This window comes from Passer domesticus, chromosome 12 (genome assembly GCF_036417665.1).
Source record: "Passer domesticus isolate bPasDom1 chromosome 12, bPasDom1.hap1, whole genome shotgun sequence".
Taxonomy (NCBI): Eukaryota; Metazoa; Chordata; class Aves; order Passeriformes; family Passeridae; genus Passer; species Passer domesticus.
The window spans coordinates 7,620,880-7,641,008 of record NC_087485.1 but is presented as its reverse complement, the minus strand read 5'-3'; the positions used below and the strand labels follow the sequence as shown (position 1 = coordinate 7,641,008).

At 57.9% G+C, this 20,129-nt stretch overlaps 2 protein-coding genes and 1 long non-coding RNA gene across 3 annotated transcripts; 2 read left to right on the top strand and 1 right to left on the bottom strand.

Moving 5' to 3' along the window:
• The first annotated feature begins 1,054 nt into the window (after window positions 1-1,054).
• Window positions 1,055-12,194, top strand: FA2H (fatty acid 2-hydroxylase). The gene is made up of 7 exons (XM_064386824.1): window positions 1,055-1,387; window positions 7,117-7,212; window positions 8,895-9,037; window positions 9,144-9,250; window positions 10,461-10,633; window positions 11,082-11,334; window positions 11,965-12,194. The coding sequence occupies exons 1-7, from the start codon at window positions 1,121-1,123 to the stop codon at window positions 12,042-12,044; spliced, it is 1,119 nt and encodes a 372-aa protein (XP_064242894.1). The 5' UTR covers window positions 1,055-1,120; the 3' UTR covers window positions 12,045-12,194.
• A 1,390-nt stretch (window positions 12,195-13,584) lies between these two features.
• Window positions 13,585-19,761, top strand: MLKL (mixed lineage kinase domain like pseudokinase). The gene is made up of 11 exons (XM_064386355.1): window positions 13,585-13,723; window positions 14,380-14,947; window positions 15,137-15,250; window positions 15,353-15,527; window positions 15,629-15,726; window positions 15,842-15,977; window positions 16,520-16,604; window positions 17,002-17,150; window positions 17,348-17,397; window positions 17,867-18,007; window positions 19,047-19,761. Exons 2-11 carry the CDS (start codon window positions 14,491-14,493, stop codon window positions 19,097-19,099), a joined length of 1,458 nt encoding a protein of 485 aa, XP_064242425.1. The 5' UTR covers window positions 13,585-13,723; window positions 14,380-14,490; the 3' UTR covers window positions 19,100-19,761.
• LOC135279194 (uncharacterized) lies at window positions 18,759-19,868 on the bottom strand. The gene is made up of 2 exons (XR_010346491.1): window positions 19,794-19,868; window positions 18,759-19,069 (listed from the first exon to the last, which is right to left on the bottom strand). It is a non-coding gene; the product is annotated as an uncharacterized LOC135279194 (long non-coding RNA).
• Window positions 19,869-20,129: the final 261 nt, after the last annotated feature.

Here is a 20,129-nt window from a genome sequence, read left to right as displayed (position 1 = left end):
AATCTGCCCATCCAAAAAAGGACTTTTCCCCCAAGCAGGTGGCAGGGCTGTGCCTGGAGCCGGGTGGGAAGGTGGAGCTGATGCCGACTGCCACAGCAGGTTTTGCATCCATCTTGATTAAAGGCCTCTGTGAGTGCCTGGCCTGCACCCTACAGCACCCCAGAGCCGGGGGGCTGAGGTGACCCATCCTTACAGGCGGGGCTGGGGGGGGCTCCCCATTCCTGGGATGGCAAACCCCACCTTAATCACTGGTTGCAGCCCGGTGTGGCCGGCAACGCCAAATTTGCTGGCACGTGGCCAGCCCTTGTGGTCAAGGGTGTCACCCCAAAGCAGCCCCCTCACTTCAGAGGGAAATCTTTCCCAGAAAAATGCATGGGAAACTTCTTACTTGTCATTCTTTATTAATTATTTGGCTGTGATTCTTCGGGGTATTTGGGGCTGCCTCCTGCCCCCCTGGCTAATTGCAAATTTAATTAAATACTGAAATATATCTTCAAACAGCTGGGAAGGGGACATGCTGCCTGGTAGCAAGTGACACTGGGGTGAATTGGCCTCTGGGTGACCCTGCTCTCCTAGGGCACTCTGAGCCAGGACTGGGGTGTCCCCTGCCTTGGCCACCGAGGACCTTGGAGGGGGATTGGTAACATGGGAAGGGTGATTCCCCCGGGGGTGCCCTATACCCCCAGCTACCACCCCAGGATACCCTCACAGCCTCATCCCTGCCCCAGGGATGCCCATACTCCAGTTCCACACCGGAGTACCCCAGTGCCCCCCATAACCCACCCCAGGCTGCCCAGACCCCCATTCCCCCACCCTGACCGTACCCATGGGCCCTGGGGGGCACACTCCCCATTCACCCCGTGAAGGGTGCCCCGTGCCCCCTCTCCCGGGATGCCTCATTCCCACTTTCCAGGGTACCTGCGGCGGGGCGGAGCCTCCCCACCCAGCCGTGCCCCACCCGTCCACGGCTGCCCAATGGGCTGCGGCGGGGCGCGGCCCGGGGCGTGGCCTGGCTGCATATGCATGTATGCAGATGAGCAGGTGCGGGCAGAGCGCGGCGGCGGGACGGGACGGGACGGGGACTCGGACGGGCACCGGGACGGGCACCGGCGGCGGGGCCATGGCCACGGCGGGGCCGCGGTCCTTCAGCGCCGCCGAGGTGCGGGCGCGCTGCGCGCAGGGCGCCTGCCTGGTCTCCTGCCGCCGCCGCCTGTACGACCTGAGCGGCTTCGTGCGGCTGCACCCGGGCGGGGAGCAGCTGCTGCGCCGCCGGGCCGGCACCGACGTGAGCGCCGCGCTGGACGGGCCGCCCCACCGGCACTCGGAGAACGCCCGCCGCTGGCTGGAGCAGTACTACGTGGGCGAGATAGAGCCCGGCGACGAGCAGGTACCGCACCGGCACCGGCACCGGGGCGGACGCGGGCTGCAGGGGAAGCCGGGGCATGTGCGGTCTCCGCGGGGAGCCTCGGGTGCCGGGTCCGGTGAACAAGGGCTGTGGGTGCCCCTCGCCCCGGAACTGGCAGATGCAGGGCTGTGGGGTGTGCCAGGTGCTATTCCAGGATGTGCAGGGGCTGTACAGCGAGTGTCCCCATCCCAGTACCTATCCAGGAGGTACAGGGTCTCTCTAGGGCACCCAGGTCCCAGGGCTGGCATATACAGTGGTTCTGTACATCCCAAGACTGGGATACACAAAGATTATAGGGTGCCCTAGGTCCTGGATCGAGTTTTGGTAGGGTGCTCCAGGTCTGTGCTCTCTGGGATCTGAGCAGGGCAGGGTTTATAAACCATCCCAAGTCCAGCGTGCGTGGAGTCTAAAATGTGCAGGGTCTGTAGGGCACCCTGGGTCCAAACTGTGCAGGGTCTGAGCCATACAGGGTCTGTAGGGCACTCCAGGTCCAGGCTTCTCAGCGTCCAAGCTGTTCAGGACATACCGAGGCTGGATAGGCTCTGGGGTGTACATGGCAAGAAGTTTCTGAGGTGCGTGTAGCACATAAAGTGTTTAGTGCACCCAGATTTCAGTCTGAGCTCTATTGGGACATGATGTGTCTTGGGTGTGAGCACCCATATGGTCAGGCTCTCTAGGGTCTGGGATCTACAGGGCATGAGGGGTGAAGGGGACAGAGGATGTTTGAGGCTCCTGGGATCTTGCATGGGTGGTGCCTGAGGTGTGCAGGGTGCCAAGGTCCCGTGTGCCTCCTGACTCACAGGAGTTCTCTGGGTCTGAGGTCCAGGGGACCCTGAAGTCCATGGGGTGGCAAGTGCACAGAGCTGGGTACCTCCAGGGTCCACGCCATCCCTCCCTGGCCATGCTAGGAAGCAGGGCTGGTGGGTGGATCTGGGTGCCAGTGTGGCATGGAGGGGTTGGGGGCTTTGCAGGGATGCAGGAGATGGAGCTCAGTGTCAGTTTTAGCAGGACTGTATGGCATGGAGCAGGCAGTGGGACAGGACACCCTTCCTGGCCCTGTCAGCACTCAACCAGGCACCAAGTGCTGGGCACTCGGGTTTGCCAGCGGTGAGCAGCCACTGCTGAGGAGAGAGCCCAGCCTGACTGCCTGGTGTGGGCATGGGTGTCCCTGGCACAGCTCCGTCCCCACCGTGCCAGGCCCGTGGAAGGGAGTGCTCCCTGGGGACGTTCCGCAGGCTCCGGTGGCACCGGGCACTGCTCCCCAGTGCCAGCCGTTTGCTCGGGTCCGTGGGCAGGATCCGGGCAGCGGGGCCAGCCCAGCCCCCTCCAGCAGCCCAGCAGCTCCGGTCCGGGATCCCGGCGGGGTCGGTGACCGGCCGGTCCCTCCGGCTGGTTGTTTGTCCTGCCCGGGGCGCAGCCTCGGCCCCGGCTCCACAGACAGGGCTTTGTTTCAGCCTGGCTGCAGCGCCTGCATTTCCCCGGCCGGGTCCCGGCCGCGGCAGCTCCTCCCGGGGACACGGAGCCGCCGCCTCCTCGCAGGCGTGACGAGCCCAGCGGGCTGGGGCGAGGGAAGGTTCCGGACAAACGGGTTCCCGAGCGAGGGGAGCCGCACCATCCCAATGCAAATACATGGCGTGATAACGCCGGAGATCTGACACTGCCTGGTGCCAGATAAACCATCCCAGCCGTCACACACAGCGCGGGGATTAGAGCTGCCTGCTGCTCGGGGAGGCCGTGTCCAGCTTCCGCTGATGTGTGAGCTGCTCTGCCCTACTACTCACCACCCCTAAAAACCCTCTCTGGGGGGAGGTGATGTCCTTGGTGGTGCTTGGGTTTGTGCTTTGGGGCAGGTGTAGCCCAAACAGCTCTTTGGAGGAAGTGTTATGTTACACCAGATTTATTCCAGATCTCCACAGCTTTGCCAGTGCCTCTCCTTGCCCTTTGGATGTCCCAGGGCTGCATCATCTCCATGCTGAGGGATTCAGAATGCTCTGGTCCCACAGGCATCCGGCATCTTCCCCTGCTTCCCCCAGGAATTTGCAGGATTTTGAAAAGAGGAAAAAATGTGTTAATGCAGGAGAGATAAAGAAGATAAGATCTGGCCTTGATCCCACTGGCCTCTCCATGCCCCTTCCTGTGGTTCTCTCCTTCAGCTGCAGGTCCCTTTTCTACATCACCCAAATCCTTTTGGCTAAGAACAAATTAATCCCTAAACATTTTATCTGTGCAAACAGGACATGTAGGGGAGATCAAAGCGAGTATCAATAATTACCTAAACTAGACAGTGGATTTTAGCAGCCTTGCTAGAAGGGAACTGGATCATCTAATTACTCTTCCAGTTTGAGCAATGAGGGACTTTCATCACAGCCTCTTTGGGGTGCATGACATGGCTGTGAGTCACAGCAAATCTTCCATCCTTCTCAGGTTTAGTGTCCTTCTCTTCCTCTTGCCTCTCTTGCTGCACGTCAGGCTCGCCCTGGCTTTGCATCCCAGCCCGAGCACGCTTGGATGTAGGCGGGACCTGGGGCACCTCTTTGGGGGTGATGTAACAAGAAGTCACTTTTTATATTGCTACTATGGTTAGGAGATAAATTCACCTCTTTTAATAGCCCTGCTGCACCCAGTGTTTAATGGGCTGACACAGCCCTGTGGGGCTCTGCCAGCACAGACCAGAGAACACAGACCACAGTGCTGCTGGCATGGTGCCCCCACAAGTGAGCACCTGGCTTGGGCTCTCTGCACCTCCTGGGGTCTCCTCGTGCTACATGCCTGTACCTGCACTGCCAGCAGAGCTTGTCCCATGTGGACACCAGCAAACTGAGCCTCTGAGGAGCTCAGTGGAGGTGCTGGAGGCTGTGGAGCTATGCAGAGTTATGGCAGGACTCCTCTGGGTTTTGACTCACTGGGCAAATGGGTGTAAAATACCCCTGGGTCCAGGCTTTTGGCAGAGCAGCTGTCTGCAGGCAGCATTTCCCTGTCTGGGACAGGGGGAGGTTTCCAGCTTCTCTGCTTTTGTCCCAAGAACACTGAACCCTGTGCTGGACCACCCCTTCTATCTGCAGCTCACATCACAGCTGGATTGTGTTCTTTTCATGCCCCAAGCCCTGATGCAGGACAGCAGTGGGTGGCCCAGCCTGGGCGCAGGACCCAGTGCTGAGCTCCCTGTGTGACCCACGCAGGGCAGCCAGATGCTCACAGGTGGATGCTGGGTCACCCAGTCACTGGATCATGCCATGCCCTGGGTGTTTGGCCCTGTGTGTACCAGCAGCACCTTACTGGGACTGCTGCTCACTTGCAGGTGCAGTGCCTTGTAGGCGTTAACTTTCCCTTCCTTACATCAGGCCCCTTGTTCATCTTCCCTGGCAGGACCTGTTTGCCTGGGGACAGCTCAGGTGCATCTCCACCACCCACAGGTGACAGCAGAGCCCAGCTCAGCACAGCCCTTCAGCCTCTCCCAGCCCACCTCCTCTTTAGAGGAGAAGGGGCAGAAGCCCCAGCGCTGGTTCAGGTCTCGCAGGGCTTGATGTCAGCAGGGCCCCTGTGTGCCTGGGGCAGGCAGGAGCAGGCCACCCTTTGGGGAGCCAGTTGGGACATGCCAGCGTGGTTTGCATCCTGCTTGCAACACAGCTCCCCGTCCTTTCAGTGCCAGCTCCAGGGTGAGCAATAGGAGAGCCTTCCTCCTGCTCCCCAGCTGAGGAAGAGGAGGGGTAGGAGATGATTTGGGTGCTGACAGGGAGCTGCCACAGTACACAGGGCAGTGGCATGTCACTGCTGTCACCCAGCCCAGGTGCTGGTGGTGAGGTGGGATGTGAGCCCCCAGTCCGTGTCCCTGACCTGGGAGGACCGGGAAGCCTCCAGCCATGACAGGGTGCTCAGGCATCCATGGGCAGGGGAACTGGAGGTGTGTGAACATTTCGGAAAAGGGAGGAGAGGTGCCGGGCATTGCGTCAGCCCAGCTTTCTTAAGCATCCTTCCTGCTGCTGGCTAGGCTGTGGTGCAAGTGTGAAGGTGGAGAGCACCAGCCCATTTCTCAGGGCATGGATAAGCCGTTTCACTCTCTTAAAACCAAATTTTCTTCCTAAGCACCTGCAGAGCAGAGGCAAAACCATAAATCCACCATGCTTTTCTGGATTTTAAGACATCCCAACTGCCCTAGGGTTTTGGAATGCCTGGCTGAAGGACAGAACGTGAAGCATGGAAAATAGTGGGAATGCTCACAGAGAGGTGGGGCGGTACATGGCATTAGCTCATATCTGTGGTCTGCCTGCAGTAAAATTGATGCCAGTGGGATTCCAGCCTGGAAATACTGGCTGGAATATCCCCTGTCCTCCCCTGCCCGCTGCCCCAGGCAAGGGCCTGCCTCAGAGCTGGGTAACGCAGTTCCTGTCCAGCAGAATGAGCCTTGAAATCCGGTTAGCCCGAGAAATGGGGTGGGAGCACAGCTTGCAAGGAGTGCCTGCCGTCGGTAAACAGTGCCTGAGCCCTGCCTCGGTGTCCCCAGCAAGGCACAGAGTCAATCCTGACATCCTGGCAGGGCGACGCTGCTTTTCCTGCATCCCAGGCCCTCCTGCAGCTGCCGGGGCGGCATTCCCCTCGACAGAGCAGCAGTGCATCCCTCTCGGAGCGGTGGGGAGAGCATCCCTGAGGAGCTGGGCTGGAATCCTTGCTCTCTGGAAGCTGGGAGCCCCGTCGGGCACGGCTGTGCTGCGGCTGCCCCGCTCCGGGTTAATGGGTAACTCGGGGCGGCAGAGCGGGGGGAAAGGCATGTTTGGCACGTCCTGCGCGGGCAGCGGGGGCACGGCCGCGCTGGGGTTTGCACGGGCACGGCTCAGCCCCGCCGAGCCCCCGGCAGCGGCAGGGCTGGCGCCGCGGCTGGCACGGCTGCAGCAAGGAGGCTGCTGCTGGCAGCTGGCAGCGTGTTTGCTTCCAAGCATCAGACGAGGCAGGTTCCTCCTGTTTCTCAGCCCGCCCTGCCAGTGGGACTGCGGCTGGGTCTTCGTCCTGCCACCACAGCACCCCTGCATCCCCTCAAGGTGCTCTCCTGAGCCACCACCAAACCCACCTCATATTCCACAGCCCATGGCAAAGGCACCCGGCCCAGTGTCACCCTGTGAAGGGCACTTTGCCTTTTTCCCTGGACAAGGTCCCTCCTTCTGTGTGTTTCCTTGTGCCCACGGGCAGGGTGGTGGCACCAGCTGTACCACACCCCCAGGCCTGCCAGCCCAGCTTTCTGAGGGACCAAAAAGCCAAGCTGGGCTTTTGTTGGAGATCAGTGGGGTGGGAGGAGGGAGCACTAACCCAGCAATGCCCCTGGCTCTACTGGCAGTGGCAAGGTGACCTCTGCTATGGCACTGCCCATTTGCAGGGCAAAATGCTGTCCCAGGGCCCGGAGTTTCTGCCTTGTCACTCTGAAGCACCCGTGCTGTCCTGGCCACGGGCAGGGTATTCCAAACACTGGGCTCAGAGGAGGTTTCCAAAGAGCCCCAAGCCCACCATGCTCAGTCCGAAGGGCAGGGCAGCTCACTGGCAGCTGCTTCCCTCAGGAATCCTGCTCTGCAGGAACTGACTGGCTTAAATTCACCAGAATTTTCCCCATATTTGTTTAGCAGGCAGGAGCTCACTCTGGCCTAACCCTGGGTGCTACAGCCATCACCATCCCCAGCTGAGTGCACCACTGGTGCTTCACCACCGACTTTTCCTTCTCTTTTCAGAGCCTCTCTGAGACAGTGGGTGAGAAGGAGGTGGTTGCTGCAGCCCCGACTCCAGAGCAGACAGATCTCTGCTACAAAACAGTGCGTGTGGAGACGGTAAGAGCTCTGGAGTTTCTCCAGCACTCTGTTTGCCAGAGTGCTCCTGGGAAACGCCAGGTCTCCTCTTCCCTGCATGGGTGCTGGATTTCTGCTGGCCTGTTGGATGGGAGGGATGGCTTGAGGGAGCCAAACTGCTCCAGCCACTTCTGCCCTTTCTCCTGGTGTGGATGGCATTGCTCATGCTTTATTGCACAGGTGTGGCCATGCTGGGAGGCTCCCGTTGCAGCAGCATGGGAGAGATGCCTTTCTCTGACAGCAGCTGTGCCCTTCCAGAGGGAAGTGTTGCCAAGCCGCACCTTGCTTGCTTTTATTTCTTGCTTGCTTTATTTATTTTATTACTTTATTTATTTTTTTGCCCTTGCCTGAGCACTCGTAATGAGCAGTAAGGGATTCCCCAGCTGGGCAGGGTGATCCCTGTGTGTTCTGTGTGGTTCCTGCCCTGCCAGCTGCTTTGCAAGCATGCCACAACATAGGGATTTGTCCCCAAGGTGCCTTTGGCTGTCCCTGCCCTCCATGGCACCACCTGGTCACCACACCTTGCATGGTGCCACCTGGTTGGTGAGCATGCATTTATCTTGTAGAAAGCTGGAGGTTTTTTTTAGAGCAGGTGAAGGAGAACATCTTTCCCTCCCCCAAATTACTATTTTATCACTGAGCACCTTTAAAAGAGAGTGTCCATTTCCAAGTGAACTTTTTGCTTTAACTTTTCCCGCAGTGGAGAATGCCTCTGTTCCCATCCCATACACCAGCTGGGGCTGTTTCCCCTCCTGTGTGATTGTGTCCATCCCTGCCTGCAGCAGAGCCCCCAAAATGCCACCCTGGCTCCTTGCCCTGAACTGAGCCATCCCCACCACTGGCAGCACAACCCCAGGTGCCAGATTGCTGTGCCAGTGCTGTGTGGCACAAGCAGCCCCAGGAGAGCTGCCAGGCCCAGGGCTTGGCCAGGCAGGCATGGTTTCAGTCCTGGCACAGAGATGGAACCAAGAATCCACTTTATCTGGCCAGGCCAGCAGAAGATGTGTCCAGAGATGCTGAGCAGTGGCAGAGGTGGTGCTGCCAGTTGTGCCTCCCTATTTTCATGTCATGCCAACGTGTGTACCTGCACAGGTCCCTTCTCACTCTTGCACTGAGTTCAGCCATGCTCAGCAGCACTGCTGGAGTCTGTGTTTCCATCCTGTACCCCTGCTCCCCATCCCTTCCCACTTTGCTCCTCACTGGGGTGCCAAAACAGCCGTGGCCACCCCATGTGTCCTCTGCACAAGGAGAAATGTCCTTGGCAGGGGCAGTGCCATGGGGGTGGGATCCGTGTGCCACCAGAGGTGTTCTGCTGGGCAATATCACTGCTCACTATCTAATCTTGGCAGCTTGAGAGGCAAAGAGCCTCAGTTATCAGGGCCTGGTGCTGACCCAGGTCTGGGCACAGCCCCCTTCACCTTGATCTGCTGGCAGGTACCCGCTGGCACAGGGGTGAGCTAAGCCCTGGGGCTGATGTGTGTTTGGCTCCTTGTCTGCCCTGTGCTTGTGGGGAGCTCAGGGCACCTTGAAACCAGAAGCAGCTGCTCTTGGGGCATGGGAAGGGGTTTGCAGCCCAAAATCCTGCAGCAGCAGCTCAGCTTTGTGCCTGGTGCTGGGATGGTTTGTGTGTCCCACAGCACTACAACCACTGTCTGCTCCCTCAGGACCTGGTAGACTGGCAGAAGCCCTTGCTGTGGCAGGTGGGCTACTTAGGGGAGAAGTACGACGAGTGGGTGCACCAGCCTGTGGACCGGCCCATCCGCCTCTTCCACTCGGATTTCCTTGAGTTCCTCTCCAAGACAGCATGGTGAGCTCGCAGGCTCTGCACTGTGCCCTGGAGGGTGCTGCCCCGGGCGGGGGCATGGCTCACCAGCCAGCAGGACACTTCCTCTGACATCTCCTTCTACCCACAGGTACGTGGTGTTCTTGGTATGGACGCCCGTGGTGCTCTATCTCAGCTGGGTCAGCTACACCTCCCTTGCTCAGGGCAACACCAGGCTCTTCTCCTCCTTCACCACAGGTACGAGCAGCAGCAACGCCTTTGGGCTTCCATTACTGACCCCACTATGAGCCCGGGGTGGGTGAGTCCTGCACCCCTTCCTCATCCCTCCTTCTGTACGTGCTCACCACAAGCCCATGCAAGAGCAGCAGGTCAGCCCCTCTGCCCTGTGGCCACCAGCACATCCCCTGCACGAAGCCACCTGTGCTTGCCCACCTCCATTGCCCTCCTCTCACCACCTTTGGTCCCCCGGGAGTTCAGTAGAGGCACAGAGCCCGCTGACCTGGGCTGCAGCCTGCAGCAAAGCCCTCCCTGCTGCCAAGCCCCCGCAGCCAGCCGTGCCGGGGCTGGGCTGAGCCGCCCACCCGGGCGAACAAACCCGGCTCTGAGCGCCGCGGCTCCGCACAGTGCGGGGCTTGTTTGCCCGGAGCGCCTGCCCTTGAATCTCCCACTGTCTGCTCCCCGCTCCCCCGGGAACAACAAGCCTGGCCGGGGCAGGCTGTCTTCTTTGTTGTTGTCTTTTTTTTTTTTTCTTTTTTTGCTGGGTTCCCTATTTTTTTCGCAAGGTGCCACCCAGTGCCAGCTGTGCCCGGCTGTGGGGTGGGGAGTGCCGGCTGCACAGGCACTCCCTGATCCTTGTGGCATTCAGCACCTTGCTGCCAAGTTTTGTGGGGTTTTTTTCCTAAAAATAAGCGGGTTTTGGGGCAATCAAAATTTCGCTGGGAAGGACACGGGGCTGGCAGCCAGCCCCGAAAGAAGGAGGTGGCTGAAAAATGTTCTGCGGGGGAAAGTGCCCAACAAGTCTATTCTTTTTCCCCCAGAAAAATAAACACCAACACCAACAGCACTGTTTTACTGTCACGAGTGCTGCCTGTGCAGCTAAGGGCCCTCCTGCCTTGTTCTGGTGGGTGAAGCAGCTTTGTAATGGTGACGCAGTCCCTAGAGTGCACATCCAAGCCCCCGCTGGAATCTGGAATGCAGGGAGCTCCTCTCACCGTCTTCCTGAGGCAGCAAGAAGCTGACTGTGTGTGTAAATTAGTAGGAATCAAAGGAAAATGTGGTTTAGAGCAGAGCTTGGGCAGTTAGCTCCCTAGGGAAGCTCAGGACAGGAGGTGGATGAGCATTGGGAGGGAGAGCTGAGCATCACCCTGATGCCAGTGGGAGGATAGTGATGGATAAAAGCACCTGCATGTTGCCTGCCCTGCTGACCACTGCACGTCTCATTGTGTAGAGTACTCCATCCCCGTCCACAAATACTACTTCCCCTTCATCTTCCTGCTGGGAATGATCCTGTGGTCCCTGCTAGAGTACCTCATCCATCGCTTTGTCTTCCACATGAAGCCACCCGCTAGTAATTACTATCTCATCACGCTGCATTTCTTGCTGCATGGGCAGCATCACAAGGTGAGTCGCAGCTCCCGCCCCCGCTGGCACCTGCTGGGCCGTGGGAATGGTGGCCTTTGCCCCACTGGAGCCTGTTGCTGTGTGCCCTTTGCCCAGACAGAGCCTGTTGGTGCCTGCTCAGTGTGACTGGTGGCATCCCAAGCGACGCACTTGCCCAATACCAGCAAGGGCTGTAAAACGGCCTTGGAGGAGCTGGAGTTAAATTTTCAAGCTGTGTGGTTGGGCAAGGGGGAAAACCAAAAGAGCCATAGCTTTGCTGGAGGAAATGTGGAGCTTGGGCAGATAAAGCCACCACCTGCCTGGGCACCTTGGCATGCATGGGGGGCTGCTCTCGCCACGGGGTACAACTCTGGGGAGGGTTTTTGGTGTTGGGTTTCCCTGATGCTTGGCAGGGATGTGCTGGGGGGGAGCAGGAGCTGCCTGTCCCACCGTCCCTCTCTGCTTCCAGTCTCCCTTCGACAGCTCCCGCCTGGTCTTCCCTCCGGTGCCAGCCTCGCTGGTGATCGGCTTCTTCTACGGCGTGCTGCGGCTGCTGCTGCCCGCGGTGCTGGGGCTCTCCGTGTTCGTCGGGGGCCTCTGCGGCTACGTCATCTACGACATGATGCACTACTACCTGCACTACGGCTCTCCCAGGAAGGGCACCTACCTGTATGGCCTCAAGGCGTACCACGTCAAGCACCACTTTGAACACCAAAGATCAGGTACTGCCCCGTTCCCCGGGGGAAAGGGCTGTCAGGGGTGCAGTCTGCCTGTATGTGTGCAGCTGATTGCTCCAAAGTGTTTGGGGTTTGGGATGAGGAAAGCCAAGCACTGCGCTGCTGGGGAAGCAGTGTGTGAGGTGCTGCAGCCCACGGAGAATATTTTCTGACTGCCAGGTTGAGGCAGGGGTGAAGGCAGCACCCGTCTGACTGGTGGGCATCAGTGCTGCCTGGAATGCCAGGCAGAGAACAAACCCCCATGGTGCTGGATGTGGGTGTCTATCTATCCCTGCCCAGGGCAGCATCTCTTCCTGCTGGGAGGCGTTGACAGGTGTAGGGTGAGGCCCTAGGCTTCCCCAGATCCGTCCCGCACTTTCCCTAGCCCAGTGCTTGCTCAACCTGCCCTTTGCCCGGTTTCCTAGGAGAAAACGCCCCATCCAGATAAGCTATCATCCATGGGGCTTGTTGGCATGGCCCAGCCAGCTCCTGCTCCCTCTGCTCTTCCTCCTTGTCTTCACTTTGCCTTCCTCCCTTCCCAAAATGTGGACACTCCTCCCTCACCAGTTAACACAGAGCCCTTGCAACACCTCGATGATGGTGCCATGGGCTGAAGTCTCTCTTCCCTGCCCACAGGTTTTGGCATCAGCACACGCTTCTGGGATTATCCTTTCCGGACACTCATCCCTGAGGAGACCTTCAAGAAGGAGGACTGACAGCCCCAGCCCAGTGCTCAGCTGCTGGCTCTGTACCCCCTGCCCTGGGGCTGGTGTCCCTCCCCAGCACCCAGCGAGGCCATCTGCTCCCTGCCCCTCCCTGGGGGCTGTGCCACAGCAGTGACTCCAAAGTGGAGCATCCCTGTGGAGTGCTGTGTCCAGCTGTGGCACTGGCAAGGGGATGGGGGGGCTGAGGATGGTGAGGAAAGGGGAGGAGGAGGCCGTGGGGTTCCCTGGTGGACTCCTGCCCCTGCCTCGCTGCCCAGGCTATGGATGCACGGGCAGATTGCTGCCTGAGAGATGAAGTGCCTGATGCTGCCCTCCCTCCTCTGCCCTGGCACCTTGACAGAGCCCCTGGCTCTCCTGGCTGCCCTCTCCCAGGGCACCCAGCACACTGCAGTTGCCCCACTTGCCTAACTCATGCCAAGGGGATTCCCTGCCCTAGGTCCTTCTCCCAGCCCATCTCAGCACGGGGTTTTCTTGGCCTGCAGCCCTTTTGGGGCGGGTCCCACAGCTCTGGATTGTGCCTTTTTCTAACCAGTGCACCCATATCTCTCTGCCAGATTTATCAAGTTCATGGTTTTCATAGACATTGGCACTTGAAACTCAAACTCCAATGAAAAGAATTACTGAGATGCCTTTTTTGCTGATCCTGTGATTTTATTTTTTATTATTTTTTTCCCTAATGTTTACTGCAGATATTTAAAGGTTTGAAATAAATTTATATGTAAAACTGTAGACACTACAATTGTAAATAAACTGTATATTTTGAAAAATAAAACTTTCTAAAAAGGGTCTGGGAAATGTATCCCCCAGGGCTGCTCACAAGTCTGTTCTCCCACCCTTCGTGTGTCCCTTTCCAGGTGCTGATGGCCTTTGGAGCCACCATTCCTGGCTCCCCTCGTCAGCCACAGTGAGGTAGGAGATTTGCAGGGCTATTCTCAGCAAACCTGTGTGACGCTGGGCTCTGGCTAAGCAGAAGCTGCCACTCACTTCTCTGAAGTTGGGCAACAGCGTCGCGTGCACCCCAGAACTTCCCAAAACCAGCCTGGCCCTATGACGAAGCCATCTGTAGAACTTCCTGCCCTCCCAGCAGAGGTCAAGCCCTGCTTCCAGCCCTGGTGCCCACAGCCCACCTCCCCTGGGGCTCGGGGATGGGGCTTGGAGCAGGGCTGTGCTCTGGAGGGTCTCGCTGCCCATGCAGGGCGTTCAGCAGGGCACAGAGCCCTTGCTCTGGGTGTTCCAGTGCCCTGGGCAAACCTTCCCACAGCTGCCAGCACAGCACAATGGGTTTAGTGCTCAAAATAGCAGAAGCATCAATACAGGCACACTCAACTTCCCCATCCCCTTTTTCCCACTGCACTTCCTGTGGGAAATTCCTTCTTCCATCAGGCAAAGCCCAGCGCAAGGGCACACAGGCCTTGGGAATACCCCGAGCACTTTCTGGGAACTGGGAGCTGTGCTGGCGTGGGAAGTGGGGTTGCACAAGGTCCCTTCCGCCGTGACACCCTTTAAAGCCACGCGTGTCCTGCCGTGCCCCTCCAGTCTGCCCAGGCAGTGCAGCAGCAGCAGCTGACAGAGCTTCCTTCCTCCTGGGGAGCAGAAGAGATCCTCCCTTGGGGCTGTGAGAGAAGGAGAGAGCCTGAAGAGGACGGGACAGTGGCTGCAGCTGATTTTGGGTGCGTTTCCATCTCATTTCCAGCCAGGACATCCTGGCACTGCTCTCGTAGTGTTGGCTGCATCAGAGGGGCTGCTGCTAATTTCCCTGCAGCAGGGGTGGTTTTCTGTCCTTGCTACCTGCACGTGGGCTGGGGAGCAGGCACCATCCTTGTGGGGATGCTGAGTGCAGAAAGAGCTTGATTTAAAATCAAAATCTTAAGTGGGCAGGACAGAGCTATGGGGAGAAGCTGGGGATGCTGGGGCTGTGAAGATGTGCAAGCCTTTATTAGATGGGTGACCACAGAGAGAGACATTGGGTAGAAATGAAAATAGATCTTTACAGCCAAAGAGATGGGCTCTGCAGGCAGGAACCCAGGGTGATGGGGGGCTGGAGCCAGGAATGCTGCCCAGGGGATGCTCCTTGGGCCACTGATGTCCCTGCTCCTCTGGGTGGAAGCTCTCTGGGATGGCTCACACTAAATTAATGTACATAAATCGAGCCAAAACATCTCCTGCTACTGCAGAGAAAGATGTGCCACTACTGCTGCCACCGATGTCTCTGCGTGTGCCTGCTGCAGTCTGCACGAGCAGCTGCAGTGGCAGCAAAGCAGGGAAAGCAAGGCAGCTGGAGATGTGAGGGCTGGGAGGATGTGTGCCATCCATGGCTGTTCCACAGGGTGCAAGGCGTGCAAGAGCTGCATCTGGCTGATCTCTGAGCAGCACCTGAGGCTTTCCTGCACCAGACACTGCCAGCCCACATCCCCCAGCCAAGCCCTCTGCTGCAAGCATGGACATCGTGGAGAGGGTCCTCTCTGTGGCCCAGGCCATCCATGCCCAGTTCGAGCAGGTGAAGTGCTGTAAGCACCAGTGCCAGCGCCTCGTGGAGCGCATCCAGATTCTGCTGGAGCCCGTGAGGATCCTCAGGGCTCAGCCACGACAGCACATCTCCCACCACGAAGAGGAACTGATGAAAAAGCTGCTCCGGGCACTGGAGGAAGCCCAGAAACTGGTGATGAAATACAGTCAGACAAGCTGGATCCAGAAGTTCCTGCGAGCCCGAAGCACTGGCGAGGAGTTTGTCTGGGTGAATGAAAGCCTGGAGGACATTGCCCAGGGGCTCTCACTCCTGCTGCAGGCAGAGCAGAAGCAGGCTTTCCTGGAAGCTTTCCAGTCAAAGACGTGTCGCAGGCAGGATGCTGAGGACCTGAGGGATGACAGAGCTTTCTTGGACCAGGTGATTGCAAGTGAGTGCATCTAGCAAACCCTCCTTCCCTGCAGCTCCTGGCTGGCCCTTCTGTCCAGCTGTTACCTAGCTCTGGCTTGATGGCCACGGCCATGAAGAGCCAAAGGGACATTTAAACAGTGAAAAAAACAAACCACGCAGCCATGCTTGTTCATCCAGTGGCCCAACCTCTGCTTGTCTCTGTCCCTAGGTACTGAGGAGCCCAAAGATGCACTTGAGGAGATCTACATCGACAGGGAGTGCATGGAGAGCAAGATGGACTGGATGAAAAGCGAGCTGAACAAAGTCATTCGTGAGATGGAGCGTAAGCCAATGCCACACCACCTGCACCCTGTGCACTCTATCCCTTCCCCCCAAGCCCTGCCTAATGTGTTCCTTGTTCCCTTCTGGCACATGGTGGGAGCAGGCTTGAAGAAGGTCAACGTTGGCAAAAGAGAAGACATCACTGAGATCAAGCGAGACCACCTCACTTTCCACAGGCACCTGCAGGACACAGAGAGCTACGACCTCTACGAGGGCGAGTACCTCAAGTACCCTGTTGCCATCAAAACCTTCAAGAGGCCTCTGACCACTGACCCAGTGTGAGTTGTCCTGGGCAGGAATGAGTGTGGCCCCAGGAGGGTGGCACAACACCATGCCATGCCTTGTTCCAGGGATCTCACCACGCTGTCCATTTCCACAGCAAGGTGAGAGACATCTTTGAGAAGGAGATTCAGACCCTGAAGAAGTTTGAGTCTCCAAACATCCTCCGCATGTACGGGATCTGCATTGAGGAGAACGGTAGGGGTGTCACATTAACGTCACCCTTTTCCTCCCCAGTGCTGGCTGGTGGCACGTGCCTTGTTGTGGTCCCCTCCCCAGAGGTGGCACAAGGCAGGATGATTTTGCCTTGCAGATGGGAGCCCCTGCTTCTCCATCGTCATGGAGTACTGTAAGCACGGGACGCTGCGGGACGTGCTGAGCAAGCAGCAGCAGCTTTCCTGGGATATCCGCATCCGGATGGCCCTGGGAGCTGCCAGAGGCCTCTACAGGTGAGCACCCGTGAAAATCAGTGAGCAGCTTCACCTGATCATCCAAAAGCTGAGTGCAGCTTCCTGGTATCTCAGAGCATGCTGTGGTGTCTTGTTAGGCACTGATTCCCACCTTGGGACCCTGGGATGGGAGGCTGGTGCGGGGGTAGGTGGTGCATTCGGATGCAGTGGCTCCCATCTACCCTGGTCACTGTCCCCTGCCTCTGGCTTCAAGCCTGCGAAGGCCCAGAAGGGGGAAATCCCCTTCCCCAGATCCCCAGGGCAGATTTGGAAGGAGCCTGCACACAGCAGTTCTCCTTACAGGTCCTGCTCATGCACGAGCCTTGTTGCTTCACCCACAGCAGCTCTTCCAGCCTGCTGGAAAGGTTGCCTTGGCAGGCTTGATCCACCAAGACAGGCAGAGGGCTGCTGGCTCCTCTGGTTGCATGTCAGTCATTCCCTCCATGGCAGGAGGGAGCACCAAGGTGGGGATGGGTCAGTCCATCATCATCATCATCATCATCTTCATCATCACGTGTTCCCTTGGTTCCATCCATCTGCAGGTTGCACCAGACAGGGGAGAAGTCCCGACTCCATGGCTGCATCTGCAGCAGCAAGTTCCTGGTGGCTGGGGATTACTGTGTGAAGGTGAGCACCACACTTGGAGATGCTTTTGGGAGTTTGAAATGGTTTTGTGGACGTCTCCCTGCACCAAAACTGAAGGGAATTGTGATGGTCCAGGATAAAATGGAGTAGCGGTATCTCCCCTATGACTTTAGGCACTCAAACCTCCCTAGTTTGGTGTTATCATCAGCAAAGTGAGTGTTCCTAAAGCATCCAGCCTGGGATGAGCTGTAGCTGGGGCAATTCACCTGCCTTCACCTCTGGTTCTACTTGCAGGAAGAGACTCCTGCTGGGCAGCACACAGGGCTGCACACCAGCCTTTACTGCCCAGGGCCTCTCCCTGTGTTTTCTCCATCTTGGGGCAGTTCCTAGCTGCACCACAGGTTTCCACTTCTTTTCTCTCTCTCATTCTCTCAACCAGCTGTCAGGGTTTGAGCTGTGTGAAACAGAATCATCCATCAAGAGGAAAGCCAAGAAGGACTGGAAACAAGTCTCTATGTTGGCCTACATCGCTCCAGAGAACCTGAAAGACATCAACTACCCTTACAAGAGGCCCTGTGAAATATACAGGTGTGTCTGTCCCTCCCAGGAGATGCCTGTGAGCAGGCAGGTGTCTGGCAGAGCAGCTGCTGAGCTGGGGAAGGAGGCCAGGTTTAATTGGACACACCAGCAGGTGCTTCCAGTTGGCACAGCCCAACACTCCTCTCCACCAGGAGGGAGGAATCCATGTGGAATGAATACTGAGACTCTTGCTTGTCTCCTTCCAGCTTTGGGATCGTTCTGGCAGAGATTGCAACCTCCAAAATCCCATTTGAAGGTGAGACACAAGTATCTGGTTCCCTGCATAAAAGCCACATGGCACAGTGTGGCTCCTGTCTGGCACTGGGTGCTCCCTGCTCCTCCCCTGAGCATCCCAGGCAGGTGCCAGTGGCAGTGCCTGGTGTGCCTACCAGCTTCATAACTTCTGCTGAAACTCCAATAAAATACAGCTTGCAGTAAAGCAACCTGCTTAAACCACAAACATGCAAATAATTTTTGTTTCTATTGGATGGTCATGGGCATTTAAGCACAAGCACATCTTGCTCCACTGAAGCCCAACGGTGTCACGCCAAATACATTTGGGTGGGATTCATTGCAGATGGAGTTTGGGTCACTTCCCTGCTGGCTTCTCCCTGCCAAAGGCTGCAGGCAGGCTCTTGGCATGGCTCTGTGCTGGTTTCCTCCCCAGCACCCTCCTGTGGCAGCCGAGCTCCGTGCTGACACTCCTGCTTGCACTCGCTGTCTAGGCTGCACTCCTGAGGAGATCGTGGAGAAAATCTGCAATCACCATCCCTGGGACCCTCTTGGGGAAGACTGTCCTGAAGATCTGAGGAAAATCATTGAACAGTGCCAGGCCTTTGACCCTTCCCAACGCCCTTCTGCCGAGGGTGAGTGTCCCAGACACCTGCTCCACTGGCCCTTTGCATCCTTCCATCAGCAGTTTGCCCTTCATTTCCCATATGAATTTGCCCGGTTTTGTGTTTTGGGATCCTGCCTTGACCTTCCTTTTTATGCTAACAAGTCCCCCAGTTCCAGACCTCACACATTAACATTTATTTACCCATGCCATGGCAATTATCACCAGGCTGTTTGTTTATTTGGTGTCACATAAAAGTAGCTTTTTCTATCAGACAAGCAGGGGCAGGAGGTGGGGTTCTGTGAGTTAATCCCTGCTCAGGCCCTGCAGATCCCATAAGCTGGAGGAGCAGCCACAACACTCTGCAGGAACATTTCCTGCCTTGGGCTTTAGGCAGCAAATTGCAGTTTGGGCATTGCTCTATGACAGTTTTCCCTGTCTCTGAAGCTGGTTTGTGTCTGACCAGATGAGCAGCTGGGCTCCATCAGGAGATACAGCAGCAACATCAGGAAATTATAGAGGAACATTTCTGGTGTGTTGGAAGTCACAGAGGTCATACCTTCCCCTTGGTTCTTTAGTCTAAGGGGAGAAAACTTTCTCTAATTTCATCCACTCCATCCTACAGGACCAGATCCATACAAGAGCTGTGGGAAATGTGCCCAAGAAACCACTGAGTGTCACATCTCTGTGCTTCCATTTCCCCCAGCACCTCCCTGGCACAGGGAGTAGCCCTGGCTGAAGAGAAAACGCCAAAACATCATTAGAGATGTTGACAAAGTCACTGTGAGGAAACAGGATGGCTTTATTACCCTAGTATGACCCTAATCCAACACCTAGCACCGTGTGCTGCTGAGCTGAAGGGAGTTTATTGCAGCTGTTCACAGGGGTGTTTCCATAATCACAGCTACTGCTGTTTGGGCTGGGCTGTGTGCTCAGACCTGTCCCCTGCTGATCCATGAGTGTGACTCCATGTCCCAGCCCTCAGCACTGAGGGAAAGCCATCTCCTCATCTGGTAAAGCAATCCAAACAAGTCCTCTGTGCCGGCTAACGCCATCCTTGTGTTTTGCAGAGATTGTGGACTCGCTGGCTGACCTGGAGAAAAGCAGAAACCAAGGAAGTTAACTGTGGAAAAGGGGCCGGGTGCCCAGGGTGCCCTGGCCCCTGTGCCCCTGGCAGGGACGGAGGGCTCGGTGCTCCTGTGCTGTTTCTGTGTGTGACACCCTCGGGGCCGCGCCGGGGAGGCAGCTGGGGAGAGAGAGAGGTGACCCAAGAGAGGCTGCCCAGAAGCCTGGGGGAGCAGAGGGATGGAACACGGCTTCTTTTAGGAGAAGAGTGAGGGAGATGAGCCTGTTCAGCCCCGAGGAGAGACGGCTGAGAGGGGACCCCACCAGCGCTGTCCCTGCTCGAAGAGGCTGAGGAGGGACCAGGCTGTGCTGGGTGCAGCCCGGCAACAGGACCAGAGCCACGGGGCAGAAAATGGTACACAGGAACCTGCACTGGAATATGAGGAAGAGCTCCTTTCCTGTGGGGTGATCATACAGTGGAACATTGCCCAGAGAGGCTGGGTTCTCTCGCCGGCGATACCCCAGCAACACCCGGATGCAATCCTGTGAAGGCGCTCCGGGACAATCCTGCCTGCGCAGGGAGCCGGGATAGCAGACTCACCGCGCTCGCTTCCAGCCTGACCCACCCTGGGCTCCTCCTGCCCGCCGCTGCCCAGGGGCCCGGCTCCCCTGGGGCCTTCCCCGGGCTCCCCGCTTCCCCCAGCCCTTCGCGGTTCCGCTCGGCTCACCTCAGGGCTCACCGCGGGGCTCACCTCGGGGCTCACCGCGGGGCTCACCTCAGGGCTCACCTCGGGGCTCACCGCGGGGCTCACCTCAGGGCTCACCTCAGGGCTCACCGCGGGGCTCACCTCGGGGCTCACCTCGGGGTTCACCTCGGGGCTCACCTCAGGGCTCACCTCAGGGCTCACCGCGGGGCTCACCTCGGGGCTCACCTCGGGGCTCACCTCGGGGCTCTCCCAGGTTCCCCCGGGCCCGCCCCTCCCGGTTTGAATGAACTGCTGTTCCCGCTCTTTTCGCCACGCGGCGTCTCCGCCAATGAAAACTCGCCCCCCTGCTCTTGCCCCGCCCCCTATGCCGTCACGGGTCTC

Excerpts from the sequence above, each read along its gene's own strand:
- FA2H (XM_064386824.1), top strand. The coding sequence starts at position 1,121 with ATGGCCACGGCGGGGCCGCGGTCCTTCAGCGCCGCCGAGGTGCGGGCG. Across the intron at positions 1,388-7,116 it reads TAGAGCCCGGCGACGAGCAG|AGCCTCTCTGAGACAGTGGG; the intron begins GTACCGCACCGG and ends TTCTCTTTTCAG. Across the intron at positions 11,335-11,964 it reads CTTTGAACACCAAAGATCAG|GTTTTGGCATCAGCACACGC; the intron begins GTACTGCCCCGT and ends CCCTGCCCACAG.
- MLKL (XM_064386355.1), top strand. The coding sequence starts at position 14,491 with ATGGACATCGTGGAGAGGGTCCTCTCTGTGGCCCAGGCCATCCATGCC. Across the intron at positions 15,251-15,352 it reads AGTCATTCGTGAGATGGAGC|GCTTGAAGAAGGTCAACGTT; the intron begins GTAAGCCAATGC and ends TGGTGGGAGCAG. Across the intron at positions 17,398-17,866 it reads CTCCAAAATCCCATTTGAAG|GCTGCACTCCTGAGGAGATC; the intron begins GTGAGACACAAG and ends CTCGCTGTCTAG.